Consider the following 22,191-nt stretch of genomic DNA (forward strand, 5'->3'; position numbering starts at 1 on the left):
CTGCCATGTTCTTGGAAGAGCTTAAACTGTTAGGGTTGGACCACCAGCTTTCCATTTTCTCCTGCTTTCCCTACAGAAGACACAGTAACATGTTCTTATGATCTTTTGTCTGGGGTAAATCTTTAGAGTGACGAGTGTATAGCAGCAAGAAGCAGGATCCACAAGGGGAGGAGAGACCAGTTTGTCAGCATGTAGCAGAGGGGACGACAAAGTCCTTGCAAGAAAGAGATGAATAAGTACTGCAGATGTCACATCCTCCCCTGTTTCTGAAAGCCATCAGCTTTCTGGCGTCCCCGTGTTTCCAGCTGAGGTAGGGTGCCGGTCAGGGAGAGCCCTAGGTAAAGGATACATTTGGACAAGCCTGTTTCTCTATTCGGTTTTTTCCTCCCATACTCTTTAAAGGTGGGGGTGAAGCTATGTCCAAGGTAATAAAAGTTTCCAAGAGCTAAGATATTGTCTAGCTCTCATTTTGTGCTGTAAGAAAAATGGATAGGCAGAGAAGGACTGAATTCTAATTTTTTGATGAGCTGTATGTTTGGTGTTCAAAATCCACAGTAAACATCAGATCTAATATCCCTCAGACACTCAATGATGAAAAATACAATGGTTTAAAATGCCAATTATTTAAAATTTAGTGAGGTTTGCTTTATGGCCCAGGTGTGGCATATCTTAGTGTTCTGTAGGTACTTGAATAGATTCTGTCATTGATGGGTGGAATGTTCCATAATGTCAGTTAGATTCAGTTGGTTGACAATGTTAAGTTCTCTGGCCCTGGTGACGTTCTATCTAGTGAATCCATTGATTGTTAAAAGAGGAGTGTTAAAGTCTCCAACTATGGTACTGGGTTTGTTCCTTTTAGTTCTGTCAGTTTTAGCTTCGTGTATTTTGAAGTTCTGTTGTTTGGTACACACATTGGATTGCTATGTCTTCTTGGTGGACTGACCCTTTTATCATAAGTGTCTGTCTTCATCCTCAATAATTTTCTTTGTAAAGTCTGCTTTGCAGGCACACTTCAAATATATTGCAGGTTTGGTTCTAGGTCATCACAGTAGAGCAAATATTGTAATAAAGCAAGTCAAGTGAAGTTTTGGTTTCCCAGAGCATGAAAAAGTTATGTTTACACTGGACTCTAGTTGAAGTGTGCAATAGCATTATGTCTAAAAAACAACAGACATACCTTAACTTAAAAATATTTTATTAAAAAATGCTCACCGCCATCTGAGCTTTCAGCAGGTGCAGTCTCTCTGTGGAGGAGAGTCCTGCCCCGGTGTTACAGCTGCTGGCTGATCAGAGGATGGTTGCTGAAGGCTGGGGTGGCTGAGGCCATTTCCTAAAACAAGACAACACTGAAGTTTGCCGCATCAGTGACTCTTCCTTTCACGAACAACTTCTCCATAGCATGTGACGCTGTTTGACAGCATTTACCCACAGGGGAACTTTCAAAGTTAGAGTCAGTCTTCTCAGATCCTCCTGCTGCTTTATGTAAGTTTATGCCATATTCTAAATCCTTTGTTGTTATTTCATCAATTTTCACAGCATTTCATCAGTTCAGAAGTAGATGCCATCTCAATAAACCATCTATAAAATATTTTCTTTGCTCATGCATAAGAAGCAACCTGTCATCCATTCAGGTTTTATCATGAGATGCAGCAAGTCACTTTTTCAGGCCCCACTTCTAATTCTAGTTCTCGCTGTTTCCACCACATCTGCAGTTACTTCCCACTGAAGTCCTGAGTCCCCCAAGTCATCTGTGAGGATTGAAAACAACTTCCAAACTCCTGTTCATGTTGATATTTTTGCCTCTTCCTGTGAATCATTAATGTTCTCAATGGTCTAGAATTTTGAATCCTTTCCAGAAGGTTTTCAGTTGACTGTCCAGAGCCATCAGAGGAATCACTATGTATGGCAGCCATAGGCTTATGAAACATATTTCTTAAATCATAAGACTTAAAAGTTGAAATGACTCCTTGATCGTGAGCTGCAGAGTGGATGCTGTGTTAGCAGGCATGAAAACAACATGAATCTCATCATCCCCAACAGAGCTCTTGGGTAACCAGGTGCACTGTCAATGGGCAGGAATATTTTGAATCTTTTTTCTCCTGAACAGTAGGTCTCAACAGTGGGCTTAAAATATGCAGTAAACCATATTGTAAATAGATGTGCTGTCATCCAGGCTTTGTTCTTTTTATAAAAGCGCAGGCAGAGTAAATTTAGCATAATTCTTAAGGGCCCTAGGATTTCTGGGATAGTAAATGAGCATTGGTTTCCACTTATGTGCATTAGCCCCTAATAAGGAAGTCAGCCTGTCCTTTGAAGCTTTGAATCCAGGAGTTGATTTCTCTCTAGCTATGAAAGTTCTAGATGGCATCTTGTAGAAGGCTGTTTCTTCTACTTGACAGTCTGTCCTTTAGAGTAGTTACCTTCATTAATGATCTTGGCTGGCTCTTCTGGATAACTTGGTGCATCTTCTCCACTAGCACTTCTGCCTCCTCTTGAACTTTTAATGTTAAGGAGGCAGCTTCCTTCCTTAAACCTCACGAACCAACTTCTAGCTTCAGACTTACCTTCTGCAACTTCCTCACCTTTCTCAGCTTTCATAGAATTGAAGAGAGTTGGGTCCTTATAGTAGAGGTCTGCAGAAGATGAATTCTTTCAGATTTTGAATGGTTTTTTAGGGAAAATTCATAGAGCATGAAGTTCATATTTTAGCCACTTTGAAGTGTACAATTCGTGGCTTTCGGTATATGCAGTGTTATGCAGACATCAGCACTATCTAATTCCAGAATATTTTCATCACCCCCAAAGGGAACTCCATACCCATTGTCCCTTAAGAATCTTTCACTTGTTTCCTGGGTTCTTTTTTGCCACATCGACCTACTGGCTTCTGAGAGCTAAGGGAGTGCTCTTGGGACTGAGGTTAGGGCTCCAGGAAACTGATTCTATCATAGATTCCACCACCAGGTTCTTAAGTCAAAGTTTTCTGAACTGCAGCTACTGCTGAAGGAGCTTAGAATAAGACATACTGCATTGTTTCTACCCCCAAAATACATCACCACCTTATTTCTGACCTAGGCTCTTACATTACCTGCCCCATTAAGAGTCCTCCCTTCAATCTCTCCTCTTCCTTTTAATACATTGTCCATTCTGCCCACAGAAATTTTTTCTACGTCATGGTTCTGATCACATCATTGCCCTGCTCCAGAGTATCTGATGGCTTCTCATTGCTTTCAGAACAGATCCAGACCCAAAGAAGAGCATGCTTGATCTTAGCAGGTCTTTGCAGCCTCCCTGCCATGCCTGATGGTGCCTATTTTTTTATACGTTTGCCACCCTAGACTTCAATCACCCTCACAGAGCAGCCTTTTCATTACCACCAACCTGTGGATTATGCCAGTCCTCTACCAGCGGGGTTTGTCCCATTCCTATCCTGTCCTTCAATAGACAGCTGCAGTGTGCTCTCTGAACCCCAAACCACAAGCACTTTTATAGCTGGGATTTATTGATTTTCCTCACAAAGTGCCAGTTGTAGAGTGATCTTGTTTGTTTTTCCCATAGACTGAGCTTGAAAGTAAGGCTTATGTCTCACCTTTATATCCCAAGGGTACAATTCATTAATATATCCCATTAGCATGTCTGTGTATTTGGTGCTTCCTATATAGGAGTCACCATGCTGGGCACTGGGTAGCAGTTCCAAGTGACTAGCCAAGGACTGCATATGCAAAGGTGAGCACAGTAATACAGCCTCCCAGCGCTGATAGTTCTTCACTAGTGCAGCCATCACAAAGCAGCTGCTGATACTCACCATCTGTCCACCCAGAAGTGAGCCTTTCATGTTGCCTTTTTCAGTTTCTCAGACCCCACAGGAAAACGTCCTGTGGAGCCCATACCAGCTGAATGCTGAGAAAGGCAAGTGCTTGTTTTTAAGTACACGGAGGAGGAGGGAAACCTCAGCCAGAACTGGAACCTGAGGTCTGGAGAGCAAGGGCTCTGTGAGGGACCAAGCGTGAGCTCTGAGGCCACCTGCTGTCCCACCAGCTTATGGCGAGAGTGCTGCTCAGTGCCTGTTGTGGACCAGCTGTGGTGGGAGGTTGGGGCTGACAGTTACCTTGGTGCCTCCTATTTACGTGGGGGACCAGGCTGATGGCAGCCAAAACAGAACCCAAAGTTTGTAGGTCAGTGAAAACACTCTGCATGATACTGTAAAAGTGAATACCTGTGTTATACATTTGGTAAAACCCAGAGAACTATATGATGAGACTTGCACCCTAATGTAAACTATGGACTTAGGTAGTAATAATACATAATAACAAAATAATAAATTTAAACAATAATATAGTCAGCTATAGCAAATGCTACCACACCAAGGTAAGATGTTAATAGGAAGTTGAGGAGAGGGACTGTTTGTGGACTCTACTTTCTGCCCAAAACTACTCTAAGAAATAAATTCTAAACAAAAATACCCAGCTGACAAGTGGTAGGAATTGAGGAACAGGTGGGAAATCTGATGGGCAGGACCTGTCTTTGTCTTCTTCCCTCAGTCCTGGAGAGGCTCACCACCACTCTCCCTGATTCTAACCTTACACAGTCTCTCCCCACTGGCATTCCCAAGGCACTAGAGTTGGAAATTCAGGGCATTTCAGTGAAAAGTGCATCTATGTTGAGGATGAGGACAATGCTGTCTGAGGTGGAGATAGGCCCAGTTTGGATGGTGAACCCAAGTTGGAAGTGGGAGAACCTGATGGGATCCAGAACTTCCCCACACTGAGCAAAAGCAGTCCTGGTTGCCCAGGCCTGAGGGCCCAGGAATTCCAGGCAGCTGGGTTGCCCTGCATCCTGTCTTGCCAATGGATTTCAACCCCGGGCAAGTTCGCTATGGATTCAGTGTGACCAAAGAAATTGAGAGCAAAACGTTCTTGGGGTAAAAGGGTTATACCCAGGTTTAGAATCCCATTCACTCAGAGCAAGTCTGCAGGCAGCAAGCCAGTCTCTGCCTCTGGGCCCCTCTGTCCGCACAGCCGTCCTCTGAACCTCTCTGCACAGTCATCCCCCACAGCTGTCCTCCCGGCCTCTCTGAAGTCATCCCGCACAGCCATCTTCTGGGCCTCTGTCTTCTCGGCGCTACCACCACTCCAGCCTCTGCTCTGCTCTCCTGCAGCCTTGCAGCCCTGCCACCGTGTCGTGCCCAAAGCACTGGGCAGAGCTCTTTTCATAGAGTCAAATTGCCCACAGGTGTGCAGTGGGCTAGTCAACCAGGGCCAGGTGAGAATCCTGGCCACAGGAACTCTCATTTTATCCACAATCCAGTTCTTCCTTCTCCCCATTCTAGCGTGCATCCCACTAGCTTTCTAAAGACACTCCTTGCCCTAGAAACCATTCTTTGGTTTTGTTTTTTCTCATTTCTTTCTTGTTAGGAGCCCCTCCTAGGACTGAGAAGACTAATGTGGAAGGAGGGACCCGAGGCTCCACCCTGGCACACTCCCTTTGGCTGTCTACCAGAGGTGGGTTATAGCATCAGAGAAGCAACTTTATGACAAAATGATGTGTGGGCTTTTGCACCAGATTTAGGAAGCACCATATGCCACCATCTCTCCCTATTTATAGAGTGTAGTTTCTCATCTAGACCTTTAGATGAGAAATGAAACCCAATTCCTATGGTTTTGACATAGAGGTATCTCATGGTTATGAATGTTTAATTAGGGTAATGCACCAGAATTAGAAGATAAAAATGGAAAAAATGCTCTGATTTGGTGTGACAGTAGCTTCTTTTTGCCCATTCCTCTACCCAATAAGTCTGTTGAGTAACTATTCTGGAGTCGCCTACCCCGAAATCATTGATATCCCTGCCTTTCCCCTTCCTGTTTCCCCAAAAGAGAAAGAGAATGTTTCTTGATCTAAGTTTAGGTCTAAAGAAATCCTTAAGGTGATCGGGCTCCGGGCAGGAAAAAGCAGCCACAAAGGGAGGTCTGTCCTCAGCATGGGGCAAATGGAAGGAGGCCACAGCCTGAGCCTGCAAGAGGGAGGTAAGTATTTTGAGGGTACTCTGTTCTTCACTGTTTTCATAGGAGTCAGCTTTTCTTGGCTGGTGTGAAAAGGTGAGCTCCAAAAAGCAGCCAGCCATTCAGGTTCGGGAAGCACTGAGGCAAAGGACATACATGCTCAGGCCATCTCATTCCTCTGGCTTGTTTCTGGAGCAGGTGAGATTGCCCACAGCATGCAAGGGAGGAGGTGATGCTCTGCCCAGTGTAACTGATGTTTCCAAGGGCTAAGAGCTTCCTAGTTCTCTCCTCTCTTGGTGTGTGCTCGTCCCTAGTCTCCCTGCTTCCCCACCCCCAACTCCGCTGCTTCCCTGCGGGGCTGTCCTACTGACCCACCATGAACGAGGCTGTGCTGCTCCTTTGCTGTGTCTTGCTGCCCCCAGTCACTGGGTTTCCAGGAAATGTACAGGAAGCAGCCCTGACCTTGCAGCCATCTTTCGCAGAAACTGGGTGCCCACCGAATGCACTCCCCAATCAGATCCCTCTCTGGGATCCCAAGACCTTCCAGGATCTCTTGCACACAGTGCCCTCCTTAGCCCCTCTGCCTGAGCACCTATCCAGCATAGCTCTGGGGGTGTTCCTGGAGGAGGTTGGCTGCCCAACGGAGGCCCATGCTCTGCAGCTTCAGCTTGTTAGGATGGGAGGAAAGGACGCTGCTGAAACCCTCATCTGTGAGAGTAAAAAGCACAACAAGGAGGAAGGGATTGGCAGTACTAAGGTAGTCCTGGGGGGACACATGGGGGAGCTTAGGCAGCCCCAGTGCTCAGTTACTGTCCCTGAGGCATGTAGGGCTGAACATAGGTGGGCGCTTTATGAGTTAGCAGAGCTGATGTTTGAATTTGCTGAGAAGCTCCCTTCCACCAAGTTGGTAGAAGAGTTCAAGACTTCTGCCATCAACGTCACCCAGAAGTGCACGGACGAGTCTTGGGAGCATTTGGAAGCAGTGGGCAAACACCTGGTGAATGGCCCTGAAATTGACAACCTCATAACGTCTATGGAAGATGAGCTACACTTTGTCAAGCATATCACAACCATTCTGACACGCCTTATACTGGAACTGATACAGAAATATTTCCAGACTTACTTTGAATAGGTGAAGGCCTGCTATTTCCTTTCTCAAATGTCTCTGGTAGGACTGTGTACAAGGACTGGGGGCAAAAGGTAGGTAGAAGTGTTGGGGACAGCTTAAGGTAGATGTATGCTATTCATTTGGTCCCCGTGATGAAAGACATGTGACCAGGGTCAGCTTTGCTCCCTCCGTTGGTAAGTCCTAGCCCCTATTCTCTCAATTTCTCTGTGGATTTATTATGTACTAGACATGAAAGGTTTATAATCTTACTCTATTTATCTGCCTTTTACTTTCTAATTCCCCAACTGAATGCTGTAGTGTGCTTATGTTAATCTTTAAACTAAAAAGAGAAATAAAACTTGCTTCTGTATCAGAACTACACTTATCTGATCTCTGTTAAATGTAGATCTCCACGGCTTTTGTGAGCTAGACATGGAATGTGGCAGGAACATGTAGGAAATGCCAATGACTTTTGAGGCTGGTGTGTAACAAGGGGACAAGCTTTGAGCAGTCAGTACAATGAGCAAACATTTATAGAAGTCATGTCCCTTACTGATTACTGGGGAATGCAGCCATCTCTCCTCATAGGACAGAGGACTGGGCAGAGGGAGTCTGGATCTACGCGAGCAGTCTCACTCTCACTGACTGAATTTTGGGCAGTAGTCTGGGGTTGCATTGCATGGAAGTGAGGTGAAGAAGTCCCCAGCGATATGGAATGGGGAGATTGAGAAGAGCAATCGAGCCCCATTCCCTGGCTCCAAACTTAAAGTTACAGAGGTTGGGAGTTGATGGATGAGATGTTCTAACTGAGCCCTGGGATCCTTCAGACCACAACCCAGGTTTGAGCGTTGTCTTCCATTCTAGTATAATCTGGTCCAGTTAGGTGTCTTCTGAGACCCATCATGACCTGCTCCTTTACTGCCTCTTTATACTCTCCTGATTGCCATTTCATATGGAGCCCAGAAAAAGACCTTCTCCCTTTTCCTCATCCCTGGGGATCTAGCCACCCTTGGCAGGCTCTTGGTTCTTCTATACCCTGCTTCCAGAGTCCTTGCCTGGCCTCACCCACTTGGTCCTCTACCTAGGATCCTGATAGCCTGAGGATTCCCCTATAGCAGGCTGATCACCAGCCTGAATCCTAGACCCTGCAGCTTCATCTTCATAGGCTGGGGCATGTGGAAGCCAGACATGTTTCTTCAACTTGATACAAGGTGCCACACAGACAGCAGCCCAGGGTACCGCTTCCTAGGGGATGCTCTGGTCTCTGTTCTGAACCTATTAGGCAGTGTTCAGCCTGATCCAGGGAGAGCAAGATGTGTCTTTTCTGCCCTAGACTGTTGGCAAGACCAAGAGCAGCATGAATACAACCTGGTCCAGCTGTTGCCAGGAGTGGGAATCTACCACAAACTCAGTCACAGCTTTGTCCTCTGCTTCTCAGAACTACTCTAGTAAACCCAAGCAATGAAGCTGTGTGGGGCCACAAACATAGGCAATGGCCTCTTATAGTCATGCTGAGGTTTCAGGGAGACCCACAGGCTACTGGCAAGCTCTGTCCTTGAACCTGCAGTGGAGGCTGGGGTTCAGCAGTTTATCCAGCATTACTATGAAAAAGAGGTAGATAATTCTGTCAGAGATCAGGGAGGAGGGCTTGGGAAGCATCACAGATGTGAATCACCCAAGGGCGAGAAACAACTATGCCTTCAAGGGCTTTTGAAGACAGGACTTATCTTCCTCCTCACTGTGGGCCTGAAGTACAGTTTCTGTGGGCTCTGTAGACATAGGTACTTAGATGACTTAGACACTGTTTGTAGAAGTCTTGTGCTTTATGTAAAGAGGCTATGCACAAAAGGAATATGTACTAATTCTTGGCAAATTATGAGTGATGTTCAAAATCCAACTAACCATCAGGCCCAATATCCATAAGATAGGCAGCACTTAAAAACTAAATAATTAAAGGGAGAATCTATTTGTAAATAACGTATCTGACAAGGGGTTAACTTCCAAAATATATAAAGAACTTACATGCCTCAACACCCAAAAATCAAATAACCCAATTAACAAATGGGCAGAGGATATGAAGAGACAGTTCTCCAAAGAAGAAATTCGGATGGCCAACAGACACATGAAAGGATGCTCCGCATCACTAATCATCAGGGAAATGCAAATTAAAACCACAATGAGATATCACCTCACACCAATAAGGATGGCCAGCATCAAAAGGACTAAGAACAGCAAATGCTGGCGAGGATGCAGAGAAAGGGGAACCCTCCTACACTGCTGGTGGGAATGTAGGCTAAGTTCAACCATTGTGGAGAGCAATGTGGAGGTTCTTCAAAAAACTAAAAATAGAAATACCATTTGACCCAGGAATCCCACTCCTTGGAATTTATCCAAAGAATACAACTTCTCAGATTCAAGGAGACATTTGCACCCCTATGTTTATTGCAGCACTTTTTACAATAGCCAAGATATGGAAGCAACCTAAGTGTCCATCAGTAGATCAATGGATAAAGAAGATGTGGTACATATACACAATGGAATACTATTCAGCCATAGAAAGAAACAAATCCTACCATTTGCAGCAACATTGATGGAGCTGGAGGACATTGTGCTTGGTGAAATAAGCCAGGTGGAGAAAGACAAATGCCAAATGATTTCCCTCATTTGTGGAGTATAACAATGAAGCAGAACTGAAGGAACAAAATGGCAGCAGACTCAGAGACTCCAAGAATGAACTAGTGGTTCCCAAAGGGGAGAGGTGTCGGTGGGGGGGAGGGAGGGTGAAGGGGATTGAGGGGTATTGTGTTTAGTACACGTGTGGGGGATCACGGGGAGAACAGTATAGCAGACGGCACATAGTGGATCTGTAGCATCTTGCTGCACTGGACAGTGATTGCATTGGGATATGGTTGGGGACTTGATAATATGGGTAAATATAGTAACCACATTAATTTTTCATGTGAAACCTTCATAAGAGTGTATATCAATAATACCTTAACAAAGAAAACTAAATAATTAAAAATCACCACTCCCATGTCCTAATCCTCAGATATGGATGGATTTGTTAGGGGAGCATTGTGTATTTTCCTCGGTTCTTGTTCCCAGCAACAAAGAATTGAAGGGCAGAGACACAGTAGTGAAGCAGAGTGAAAGTTTTGTTTAAAGTTACTTACAGAGAGAAAAAGTGCGGGTGGCTGAAAGGTTTAAGTTTTATTTAAAGAGAGCAGGTATTAGATAAAGGGGAGTGTGAGCTACTTCATAGAAGAGGTGCTCTGAAAGGTTGAGATAAAGTTTTAAGGCTATGCACTTAAAAAGCGTGGGCAACCTCAGAGAGAGGAGCACCCCTAAGATTTCAGGGTCTGAGGTTTTATAGGAGGTTGAGGATTTTCAGGAAAGTGACAAAGGGCCAGGTGTGGACAGGCCAAATTCTCCCAAAATGTTTCTTTGTTAATGCATTAAGCTACATTTTTTTAACTTAACACAAGAAATATACTGCTTTGATTCTTTTCCATGATATCATCTTCTGTTTGGAAGCAAACCAAACAAGACTGTCTGCCTTGCTCACCATCTGTTTGATTAAAATGCAATCTCAGCTTTAAGATAGAATTCTTACTGAATAAGCTGGGCCTTTTAGCAGGTGCTAAAGTAAATATTACAATGGTGTCTTGCCAATGAGTTTCAGCCCTGGGCAAGTTCGCTATGGATTCAGTGTAACCAAAGAAAATTGATAGCAGAACACTCTTTGGGGTGAAAGGGATATACCCAACTTTATTTCCAGGTGACAGGTCAGTCACTAGAATCCCATTCACTCAGAGCAAGTCTGTATGCAGCAAGCCAGTCTGCCTCTGGGCCCCTCTGTCCATACAGCCATCCTCTGAGCCTCTGTCCTTGGTGCTGCCACCACTCCAGCCTCTGCTCTGCTCTCCTGCAGCCTTGCAGCCCTGCCATTGTGTCGCACCCAGAGCACTGGGTGGAGGTCTTTTTATAGTCAACAGCCATGTATTGCCCACAGGTGTGCAGTGAGCTAGTCAACCAGGGCCAGGTGAGAATCCTGGTCACAGGAACTCTCATTTTATCCACACTCCACCCCTCCAGGATTCTCTCCTCTCAATGTGCCCTTAGTCCTCTGCAATGGTCCCTGTGTGTGGAAGCTTGAACATTGTTCTCCAGCCTCTCCAACAAAGAGTCTTGCAGACACACAGCCCAGACTTGTGGCTCTGTCTCTGACCTCTGCTTCTTTGGTCTTAATGGCTGGAACCGCTGCTTGGGTTTCAGCTGTTGCCATAGCAGCAGTAAGATCTTATTTGGCTTCCCATCTAATTTCCTTCCATCTGCTCCTGCCCGTATCAAATCAACCCACATCTGGGTCCTCATAACCCTCATGAGGCCCCTCAAATTCCTCCTGTGAGCAACAGGTCTTATTTCTTTCTGGGTTCTCATTGCTTCAGCTACTTTATGTGTCACCTCACATTTTGTAATCGCTGCCTCAAGGCAGGCTGCACTGTCAGGGAAGATAGCTTTCCCATCTCTGATCCCAACAGAACAATTCCATCCACCCCTAAGTCCCACAGCCACCAGCTCAGCCTGAGTATAGGGACAGAGCATAGAGTGCTCTGTGACCTGGGGAGGAGGCTGCTCCTCTCCTTGGGGAACTTTCAGCTGCTGGGTCTTTATTTTCTTTACAACCACTGGGCGTGCTTTCCATACAGGAGGCGCCAGTGCCTCTGGCATCACCTCTTCATCCTTCTCCAATTCCTCCATTTTCTCTCCCCTCCCCCAAGTGCCTCCTTTGCCACAATCTTTACCTTTTCTACTGTGCCTCGCAGCAATGCTACCTCTGTCTTCAGAAGCTCTCTTACCTTCAGCTCAATGCTTCGCAGCTGACATTCTCGTGCCACCTCCCCCTGTGCTTCCCTCAGGAGCTCGTCCTTTTCCTTGATGGCCTCTTCCTCCTTCAGATCACCTGGCAGCCCTGCCGTCTTGTCTCCAATGGCACCTTGCTGCCGGTTCTCTTGTGCCACTTCCTCCCACATCAAGGCCATCTCCTTCCTCAGGGAATCCACAGAGTTTTGCAGCTCGCGTTCTCATGCCGCCTCTTGCAACAATGCCACCTCCCTCCTCAGGAAATCTACTGAAGTTTGCAGCTCGCATTCTCGAGCCGCCATTTCGTGGGTCTCCTCTGTAGACCTTTTTAAGACTGTGAGAAGCAGCCAACCCACAGTCCCCACTGCCTCATGGGCACTCTGCTTCTCAAAGGCTCTGCTTACTATATCAAGAGCCACCCCTACTGCCTCAGGTGTCACCTCCACTTGCCTCCAGTCCTGGGGTGGGGCCCAGTTCTCTAGGAGGCAAGCGACCTCAGACCACATACCCATTGGGGGATGATCCACTGTCTTCCCATTCACAGAGGCAGCCCACTGAAGCACCCCTCCCATAAGGGCAGCCTTTTTCCCTTGGTCAACAGTGAACTCTGCTGACTTTTGCCAATTGTCTTGCCAAGGGTTTCAGCCCCGGGCAAGTTTGCTATGGATTCAGTGTGATCAAAGAAAATTGACAGCAGAACGCTCCTTGGGGTGAAAGGGATATACCCAACTATATTTCCAGGTGGCAGGTCAGTCACTAGAATCCCATTCACTCATAGCAAGTCTGTATGAAGCAAGCCAGTCTCTGCCTCTGGGCCCCTCTGTCCTCAGCACTGCCACCACTTCAGCCTCTGCTCTCCTGCAGCCTTGCAGCCCAGCCACCGTGTTGCGCCCAGAGTACTGGGTGGAGCTCTTTTTATAAAGTCAACAGCCATGTATTGCCCACAGGTGTGCAGTGAGCTAGTCAACCACAGCCAGGTGAGAATCCTGGCCACAGGAACTCTCATTTTATCCACAAATGGTATGTTCTAATTGACACATTGAAAACATAGGCCATGCTGAAATACTTTTCTTTATCTGGGGAGTATTCAAACTTCTATACCAAGTTGCTCCTGGTCTTCAGAGCTTTCTATTTTTAACTGGATAACTCTTTGAGATCCCTCTAGTGGGCTTTACTAGCCTTATTCTTTCCACCCAGCTCATACCTGTTTTCCTGCCTAATAGATTCAGCTGTGATGACATCCACCTGTTACTATCCATACTGCTGAAGGGTGCGACTCTCCATCCTCTCACCTCAAACAAAAGAAAGGTTTTCCCTTCATAATCAAAGCGAGTGTGTGACTCCTTAAATCACACATTCTGTTAGGCTCTGGGTATACGTTTCCCAAAGACTAGATGCCCTGTGGATAAGAATGCAGCCCAGTCCAGCAGATCTTTTATAAATATGCTAAATCCAAACACTGAAAGTCAGAGGCAGCATAAATCTTGCCAGTCCTTGATATTCCAGGTGGTTGGTATGATGATTCTCTGATGAAGGTAGGGAAGAGGAACCTGGGAATATTAAAATGAGTCAGTTACAATCTCACGGGTTTATGACTTATTCCACAGTTTCCAGTATACTACTCTCCAACAGAATTTTGGGGAGTGATGGAAATGTTCCATATCTGTGCTGACACCTGGGGAGGACACTGGCACCAGGTATCTGCTGAGCACTAGAAATGTGGACGGTGTGACAGAGGAACTGAAAATCTTTTTCTTTCCCTGCTTTAAATCCCTTTTTTTAAAATTAAGATATCATTGATATACACTCTTATGAAGGTTTCACAGGAAAAACATGTGGTTATTACATTCACCCACACTATCAAGTACCCCCCATACCCCACTGAAGTCACTGCCCATCAGTGTAGTAAGATGCCACAGAGTCACTACTTGTCTTCTCTGTGCTCCACTGTCATAGCCATGAACCCACCACACCATGTGTACCAATCATTATACCCCTCAATCCCCTTCTTCTTCCCCAACAACTTCCCCCACCCATCCCCTTTAATAACGACTAGTCCCTTCATGGAGTCTGTGAGTCTGCTGCTGTTTTGCTCCTTCAGTTTTGCTTCATTGTTGTTGTACTCCACAAATGAGGGAGATCATTTGGTACTTGTCTTTCTCTACCTGGCTTATTTCACTGAGCATACCCTCTAGCTCCATCCATGTTGTTGCAAATGGTAGGATTTGTTTTCTTCTTATGGCTGAATAATATTCCATTGTGTATATGTACCATCTTCTTTATCCATTCATCTACTGATGGACACTTAGGTTGCTTCCATTTTTTGGCTATTGTAAATAGTGCTGTGATAAACATAGGTGTACATATGTCTTTTTGAAACTGGGATCCTGCATTCTTAGGGTAAGTTCCTAGGAGTGGAATTCCTGGGTCAAATAGTATTTCTATTTTTAGTTTTTTGAGGAACCTTCATACTGCTTTCCACAATGGTTGAAATAATTTACATTCCCACCAGCAGTGTAGGAGGGTTCCCTTTCTCCGCATCTTCACCAGCATTTGTTCTTCCTATTCTTTTCTATGTTGCCCATCCTAACTGGTATGAGGTGATATCTCATTGTGGTTTTAATTTGCATTTCCCTGATGATTAGTGATGTGGAGCATCTTTTCATGTGCCTGTTGGCCATCTGAATTTCTCCTTTGGAAAAGTGTCTGTCAAGATCCTCTGCCCAAGTTTTAATAGGGTTATTTGCTTTTTCCGTGTTGAGGTGTGTGAGCTCTTTATATATTTTGGATGTCAACCCTTTATCAGATATGCCATTTATGAATATATTCTCCCATACTATAGGATGCCTTTTTGTTCGACTGATGGTGTCCTTTACTATACAAAGGTTTTTAGTTTGATGTAGTCCCATTTGTTCATTTTTGCTTTAGTTTCCCCTCCCTGAGGAGATGCATTCAGGAAAAGGTTGCTCATGTTTATATTCAAGACATTTTTTGCTTATGTTTTCCTCTAAGAGTTTTATGGTTTCATGACTTACATTCAGGTCTTTGATCCATTTTGAGTTTACTTTTCTGTCTGAAGTTAGAAAATAATTCAGTTTCATTCTCTTATATGTAGCTGTCCAGTTTTGGCAACACCAGTTGTTAAAGAGGCTGTCGTTTCCCCATTGTATATCCATTGATCCTTTATCTTATATTAATTGATCATATATGTTTGGGTTTATATCTGGCTTTCTATTCTGTTCCATTGATCTATGGGTATGTTCTTCTGCCAGTACCAAATTACTGTGGCTCTGTAGTAGAGCTTGAAGTTGGGGAGCAAAATCCCCTCAGCTTTTACTTCCTTCTCAGGATGGCTTTGGCTACACAGGATCTTTTATGGTTTCATATGAATTTTAGAACTATTTGTTTTAGTTCATTGAAGAATTCTGTTGGTATTTTGATACACATTTCACTGAATCTGTGGATTGCTTTAGGCAGGATGGCCATTTTGACAATATTAATTCTTCCTGTCCATGAGCACAGGATCTATTTCCATTTATTGGTACCTTCTTTAATTTCTCTCATGAATGACTGGTAGTTTTCAGGTCTTTCAATTCCTTCGTTAGGTTTATTCCTGGTATTTTATCCTTTTTGATGCAATTGTGAATTGAATTGTTTTCCTGATTTCTCTTTCTGCTAGCTCATCATTAGTGTATAGGAAAGTAACAGATTTCTGCGTATTCATTTTGTATCCCACAACTTTGCTGAATTAAGATATTAGTTCTAGTAGTTTTGGAGTGGAGTGGTTAGGGTTTATTTTTTTCTTTTTTGTTATCATTAATGTACAATTACTTGCACAACATTATGGTTACTAGACTCCCCCAGTTATCAAGTCCCCCCCACTACATACCCCATTAGAGTCACTGTCCATCAGCATGGTAAGATGCTATAGAATCATAATTTGTCTTCTCTGTATATACTGCCTTTCCCATGTCCAGCCCCTACATTATGTGTCCTAATCGTAATTCCCCATTTTCCCCATTATCCGTCCCTTCCCACCCACCCTCCCCAGTCCCTTCCCCCTTGGTAACTGTTAGTCCATTCTTGGGTTCTGTGAGTCTGATGCTGTTTTGTTCCTTCAGTTTTTCTTTGTTCTTATACTCCAGACATAAGTGAAATCATTTGGGACTTGTCTTTCTCTACCTGGCTCATTTCACTGTGCATAATATCCTCCAGCTCCATCCATGCTGTTGCAAATGGTAGGATTTGTTTTCTTCTTATGGCTGAATAATATTCCATTGTGTATATTTACCACATCTTCTTTATCCATTCATCTACTGATGGACACTTATGTTGCTTCCATTTCTTGGCTACTGTAAATGGTGCTGTGATAAACATGGGGGTGCATATGTCTTTTTGAATCTGAGAAGTTGTTTTCTTTGGGTAAATTCCTATAAGTGGAATTACTGGGTCAAATGGTATTTCTATTTTGAGTTTTTTGAGAAACCTCCATACTGCTTTCCACCATGGTTGAACTAGTTTAAATTCCAACCAGCAGTGTGGGAGGGTTCCTGTTTCTCCACATCAATGCCAACATTTGTTGTTGTTTGTCTTTTGGATGTTTGCCATCCTATCTGGTGTGAGGTGATATCTCATTGTGGTTTTAATTTGCATTTCTCTGATGTTTAGTGATGTGGAGCATTTTTTAATGTGCCTGTTGGCCATCTGAATTTCTTCTTTGGAGAAGTGTCTGTTCAGCTCCTCTAACCATTTTTTAATTGGATTATTTGCTTTTAGTTTGTTGAGGTGTGGGAGCTCTTTGTATAACTTGGATGTCAACCCCTTATCAGATGTCATTTATGAATATATTCTCCCATATTGTAGGATGTCTTTTTGTTCTGCTGATGGTATCCTTTGCTGTACAGAAGCTTTTTAGTTTGACATAGTCCCACTTGTTCATTTTTGCTTTTGTTTCCCTTGCCTGGGGAGATATGTTCATAAAGAAATTGTTATGTTTATGTGCAAGAGATTTTTGCCTATGTTTTTTCTTTTCTAAGAGTTTTATGGTTTCATGACTTACATTCAGGTCTTTGATCCATTTTGAGTTTACTTTTGTGTACGGGGTTAGACAGTAATCCAGTTTCATTCTCTTACATGTAGCTGTCCAGTTTTGCCAACACCAGCTGTTGAAGAGGCTGTCATTTCCCCATTGTATATCCATTGATCCTTTATCTTATATTAATTGATCATATATGTTTGGGTTAATATCTGAACTCTCTATTCTGTTCCACTGGTCTGTGGGTCTGTTCTTGTGCCAGTACCAAATTATCTTGATTACTGTGGCTTTGTAGTAGAGCTTGAAGTAAGGGAGCATAATTCCATGTGCTTTTTCTTCCTTCTCAGGATTGCTTTGGCTATTCGGGGTCTTGTCATTCCATATGAATTTTAGAACTATTTGCTCTAGTTTGTTGAAGAATGCTATAGGTATTTTGATAGGGACTGCCTTGAATCTGTATATTGCTTTAGGCAGGATGACCATTTTGATAATATTAATTCTTCCTTGCCAAGAGCATGGGATCAATTTCCATTTATTACTGTCCTCTTTAATTTCTCTTAACAGTGTCCCATAATTTTCAGGGTATAGTTTTTTCACTTCCTTGCTTAGGTTTATTCCTAGGTGTTTTATTCTTTTTGTTGCAATTGTGAATGGAATTGTTTTCCTGATTTCTCTTTCTGTGAGTTTATCATTAGTGTATAGGAATGCAACAGATTTCTGTGTATTGATTTTGTATCCCTCAACTTTGCTGAACTCAGATATTAGATCTAGTACTTTTTGAGTGGAGTCCTTAGGGTTTTTTATGTACAATATCATGTCATCTGCAAACAGAGTCAGTTAAAATTCTTCCTTGCCTACATAGATGACTTTTACTTCTTTGTGTTGTCTGATTGCTGTGGCTGGGACCACCAGAACTACATTGAATAAAAGTGGGGAGAGTGGGCAACCATGTGTTGTTCCCGATCTAAAAAGGAATAGCTTTCAGCTTCTCGCTGTTAAATATAATGTTAGCTGTTGGTTTGTCATATACAGCCTTTATTATGTTGAGGTACTTGCCCTCTATACCCATTTTGTTGAGAGTTTTTATCATGAATGGATGTTGAATTTTGTCGAATGCTTTTTCAGCATCTATGAAGATGATCATGTGGTTTTTGTCCTTCAGTTTGTTGATGTGGTGTATGATGTTGATGGATTTTCGGATGTTGTACCATCCTTGCATCCCTGGGATGAATCCTCGTTGATCATGATCAATGATCTTTTTGAGGTAATTTTTGAATTCTGTTTGCTAATATTTTGTTGAGTACTTTTGCATCGATGTTCATCAGGGATACTGGTCTGTAATTTTCTTTTTTGGGGGGTCTTTGCCTTGTTTTGGTATTAGAGTGATGTTGGCCTTGTAGAATGAGTTTGGGAGTATTCCCTCTTCTAATTTTTGGAAAACTTCAAGGAGGATGGGTCTTCACTAAATGTTTAATAAAATTCAGCAGTGAAACCATCTGGTCCAGGGGTTTTGTTCTCAGGTAGTTTTTTTTATTACCAATTCAATTTCTTTGCTGGTAATTGGTCTATTCAGATTTTCTGTTTCTTTCTGGGTCAGCCTTGGAATGTCGTATTTTTCTAGAAAGTTGACAATTTCTTCTAGGTTATTCAGTTTGTTACCATGTAATTTTTCATAGTATTCTCTCATAATTCTTTGTATTTCTGTGTTGTCTGTAGTGATCTTTCCTGTCTCATTTCTGATTCTGTTTACGTTTGTAGACTCTATTTTTCTTGGTAAGTCTGGCTAACGGTTGCTCTATCTTGTTTATTTTCTCAAAGAACCAGCTCTTGGTTTCATTGATTTTTTCTATTGTTTTATTCTTCTCAATTTTATTTATTTCTTCTCTGATCTTTATTATATCCCTCCTGCTGACTTTGGGTCACATTTGTTCTTCTTTTTCCAGTATCAATAATTGTGACTTTAAACTACTCATTTGGGATTGTTCTTGCTTCTTTAAATAGGCCTGGATTGCTTTATATACGTTCCTCTTTAAACTGCCTCAGCTGTGTCCCATGGAAGTTGGGGCTTAGTGCTGTTGTTATCATTTGTCTCTATGTATTGCTTGATCTCTGTTTTAATTTGGTCATTAATCCACTGATTATTTAGGAGCATGTTGTTAGCCTCCATGTGTTTGTGAACCTTTTTGTTCCTTTGTACAATTTGTCAGTCCCCTCCCGGCTTCTGATCCACAGACAAGGGAGGAGACATGATCAGATATCAAAGATCTGAAAGGGCCAGCCAGGAGACTCAAGGCATAACAGTGGAAGAGTGGTGCTGAGAGGGCACCCTTCATATTTATTGGGCAAATACATGTTACCAACAATAGAATTCTGTGTGGGGGACTTAATAGACAACCATAATCTAACTGTAAACTTAATCCTTGCAGTCTCCAGTCTCCTGGGGCGTGACGTCTTACAAGGTATTGAAACAACAGCAAGGGCAATTAGGTCACAGAAACTGTTCTGGTCTTGTTTGTTCTGTTCCTGATCACTTATCAGGAATTACAGGAAAATAATCAAGTCATACATGATTATACATTTGATTTATACTTGACTTATATATTAATTCCACACAATTCATTTCTAGTTTTATACCTTTGTGACCTGAGAAGTTGGTTGGTAGAATTTCAAACATTTTGAATTTACTGAGGCTCTTTTTGTGACCTAGTATGTAGTCTATTCTGGAAAATCTTCCACGCGCACTTGAGAAGAATGTGTATCCTTCTGCTTTTGGGTGTAGAGTTCTGTAGATGCCTGTTAGGTCCATTTGTTCTAGTGTGTTGTTCAGTACCTCTCTGTCCTTACTTATTTTCTGTCTGGCTGATCTGTCCCTTGGAGTGAGTGGTATGTTGAAGTCTCCTAAAATGAATGCATTGCATTCTATTTCCTCCTTTAATTCTGTTAGTCTTTGTTTCACATATGATGGTACTCCTGAGTTGGGTGCATATATGGTTATGTCTTCTTCGTGGACTGCCCTGTTTATCATTATGTAATGTCCTTCTTTATCTCATTACTTTCTTTGTTTTGAAGTCTATTTTGTCTGATACAAGTACTGTACCATGTGCCTTTTTCTTCCTATTGTTTTAATGGAATATGTTTTTCCATCCCTTCACTTTTAGTCTCTGTATGTCTTTGGGTTTGAGGTAAGTCTCTTGTAAGCAGCATATAGATAGATCTTGCTTTTTTGTCTATTCTGTTATTACTCTTTGTCTTTTGATTGGTTCAGTCAGTTCATTTACACTTAGGGTGATTATCGATAGATATGTACTTATTGCCATTGCAGGCTTTGGATTTGTGGTTACTAAAAGTTCAAGGGTAGCTTCTTTACTTTCTAACCACCTAACAACTCTCTTATTAAGCTATTATAAACACAGTCTGATGATTCTTTTTCTCCCTTCTTATTCTTCCTCCTCCACTCTTTATATGTGAGGTGTTTTATTCTATACTCTTTTATGCTTCCTTTGACTGCTTTTGTGGATAGTTGATTTTATTTTTTGCCTTTAGTTGGTATTTCATTTGTCTGTTTTCTTTGCTGTGATTTTAATTTCTCTGGTGACATCTATTTAGCCTTAGAAGCACTTCCATCTGGAGCAGTTCCCTTAAAATATCCTGTAGAAGTGGTTTGTGGGAGGCAAATTCCCTCAACCTTTGCTTGTCTGGGAATTGTTTAATCCTTCCTTCAAATTTAAATGATAATCATGCTGGATACAGTATTCTTGGCTCAAGGCCCTTCTGTTTCATTGAATTAAATATATCATGCCATTCTCTTCTGGCCTGTAAGGTTTCTGCTGAGAAGTTTGATGAAAGCCTGATGGGTTTTCCTTTGTAGGTGATTTTTTCTCTCTCTCTGGCTGTCCTTAATACTCTGTCCTTGTATTTCATCTTTGCCATTTTAATTATTATATGTCTTGGGGTTGTCCTCTTTAGGTCACTAGGGTTGGGAGATTTGTGGGCTTCCATGGTCTGAGAGACTGTTTCCTTTCTCACGCCGGGGAATTTTTCAGCCATTATTTCTTCAAAGACACTTTCTATCCCTTTTTCTCTCTCTTCTTCTTATGGTATTCCTATTATGCAAATATTGTTCCATTTGGATTGGTCACACATTTATCTTAATATTCTTTCATTCCTAGAGATCCTTTTGTCTCTCTCTGCCTCAGCTTCTCTGTATTCCTGTTTTCTGATTTCTATTCCATTAACAGTCCCTTGCACCTCATCCAGTATGTTCTTAAGTCCTTCTATTGATTTTTTCATTTCTGTTATCTCCCTCCAGACTTCATCCTTTAGCTCTTGCATATTTCTCTGCAGCTCCATCAGCATGATTATAACTTTTATTCTGATTTCTTTTTCAGAAAGATTAGTTATATCTATCTCACCTGGCCCTCTCTCTGGGGTTATCTGAATGATTTTTGACTGGACCAGATTCTTCCGCCTTTTCATGGTGATAAAAGTGATCTCAGGCAGGTGGTGCATGTGTCAGCTGGGAGAACAAAGTCCCTTCCTGCTTGCTGGTCACCTTGCCCTTCTCCACTGCCTGTGTCAAGTACCTGCACACAGAGAGCAGTCTCTGGGATAATCTCATGAGCTTCCATGGGCAGGGTGGCCCTCGGGATAGCCTAGGGCCATGTAGGGGGTTGCAGACACACTGGATGTGTTCTCCTGTGAGAATGGTGCCCCTTCATGCCTTCCGGACATTGCTCCAGCTTCCTCTGTCTGAACCAAGCAGTTGCATGCTGGCAGCAGCCTGTGTATCTGGCCTAGTTAGCAGTGCACTGGGAGAAGACTCTGTGTGGTTGCTGTGGGTAGGGATGCTACCTGGTTGCTCTGTAGCTGTGGCGGGTCAGCTGGTTTGCTTGCAGCACCAGCCAGGGGAAAGAATGGTAGGCTGCTTATTACTGTGAGGGGCTTCAGGGCTGCATTACCCACCAGGGGATTAGGGCACCTGAAGTTCCATAAGATTCTCAGCCTGCTGGGCTGAGTGTGCCAGAACGATTTTGTCCAGCTGTTAAACCATTGTCCCTTTAAGACTTTGAAAAAGCACCCACTTTTCTTTTGTCCCAGAGGAGCCAGCTGTGGCGACCCACTTGCAGTCTCCATCTCGGATTTTACTTTTCCATTTCTCTAATATCCAGTACACCATGCAATGTGTGTCT

The 22,191-nt window shown here is 43.1% G+C and overlaps 1 protein-coding gene and 2 long non-coding RNA genes across 3 annotated transcripts in view; 1 reads left to right on the top strand and 2 right to left on the bottom strand.

Annotated features, from left to right (window-relative positions):
* The window catches only part of LOC118970647 (uncharacterized), a 455,888-nt gene that overhangs the window by 321,730 nt on the left and 111,967 nt on the right, over window positions 1–22,191 (bottom strand). The gene's annotated exons all lie outside the window — the stretch shown is intronic.
* On the top strand, window positions 126–9,017 carry LOC108402229 (uncharacterized). Its single transcript, XM_073216589.1, has one exon. It carries the CDS (start codon window positions 6,373–6,375, stop codon window positions 7,126–7,128), a length of 756 nt encoding a protein of 251 aa, XP_073072690.1. The 5' UTR covers window positions 126–6,372; the 3' UTR covers window positions 7,129–9,017.
* LOC140844435 (uncharacterized) overlaps window positions 13,020–22,191 on the bottom strand; it is a 44,194-nt gene continuing 35,022 nt past the window's right edge. The window contains exon 2 of the long non-coding RNA XR_012122710.1: window positions 13,020–13,517. This is a non-coding gene — a long non-coding RNA (uncharacterized lncRNA). The remainder of the gene's footprint in view (window positions 13,518–22,191) is intronic.

The sequence above is a fragment of the Manis javanica genome, chromosome 11 (genome assembly GCF_040802235.1).
Source record: "Manis javanica isolate MJ-LG chromosome 11, MJ_LKY, whole genome shotgun sequence".
NCBI lineage: Eukaryota > Metazoa > Chordata > Mammalia > Pholidota > Manidae > Manis > Manis javanica.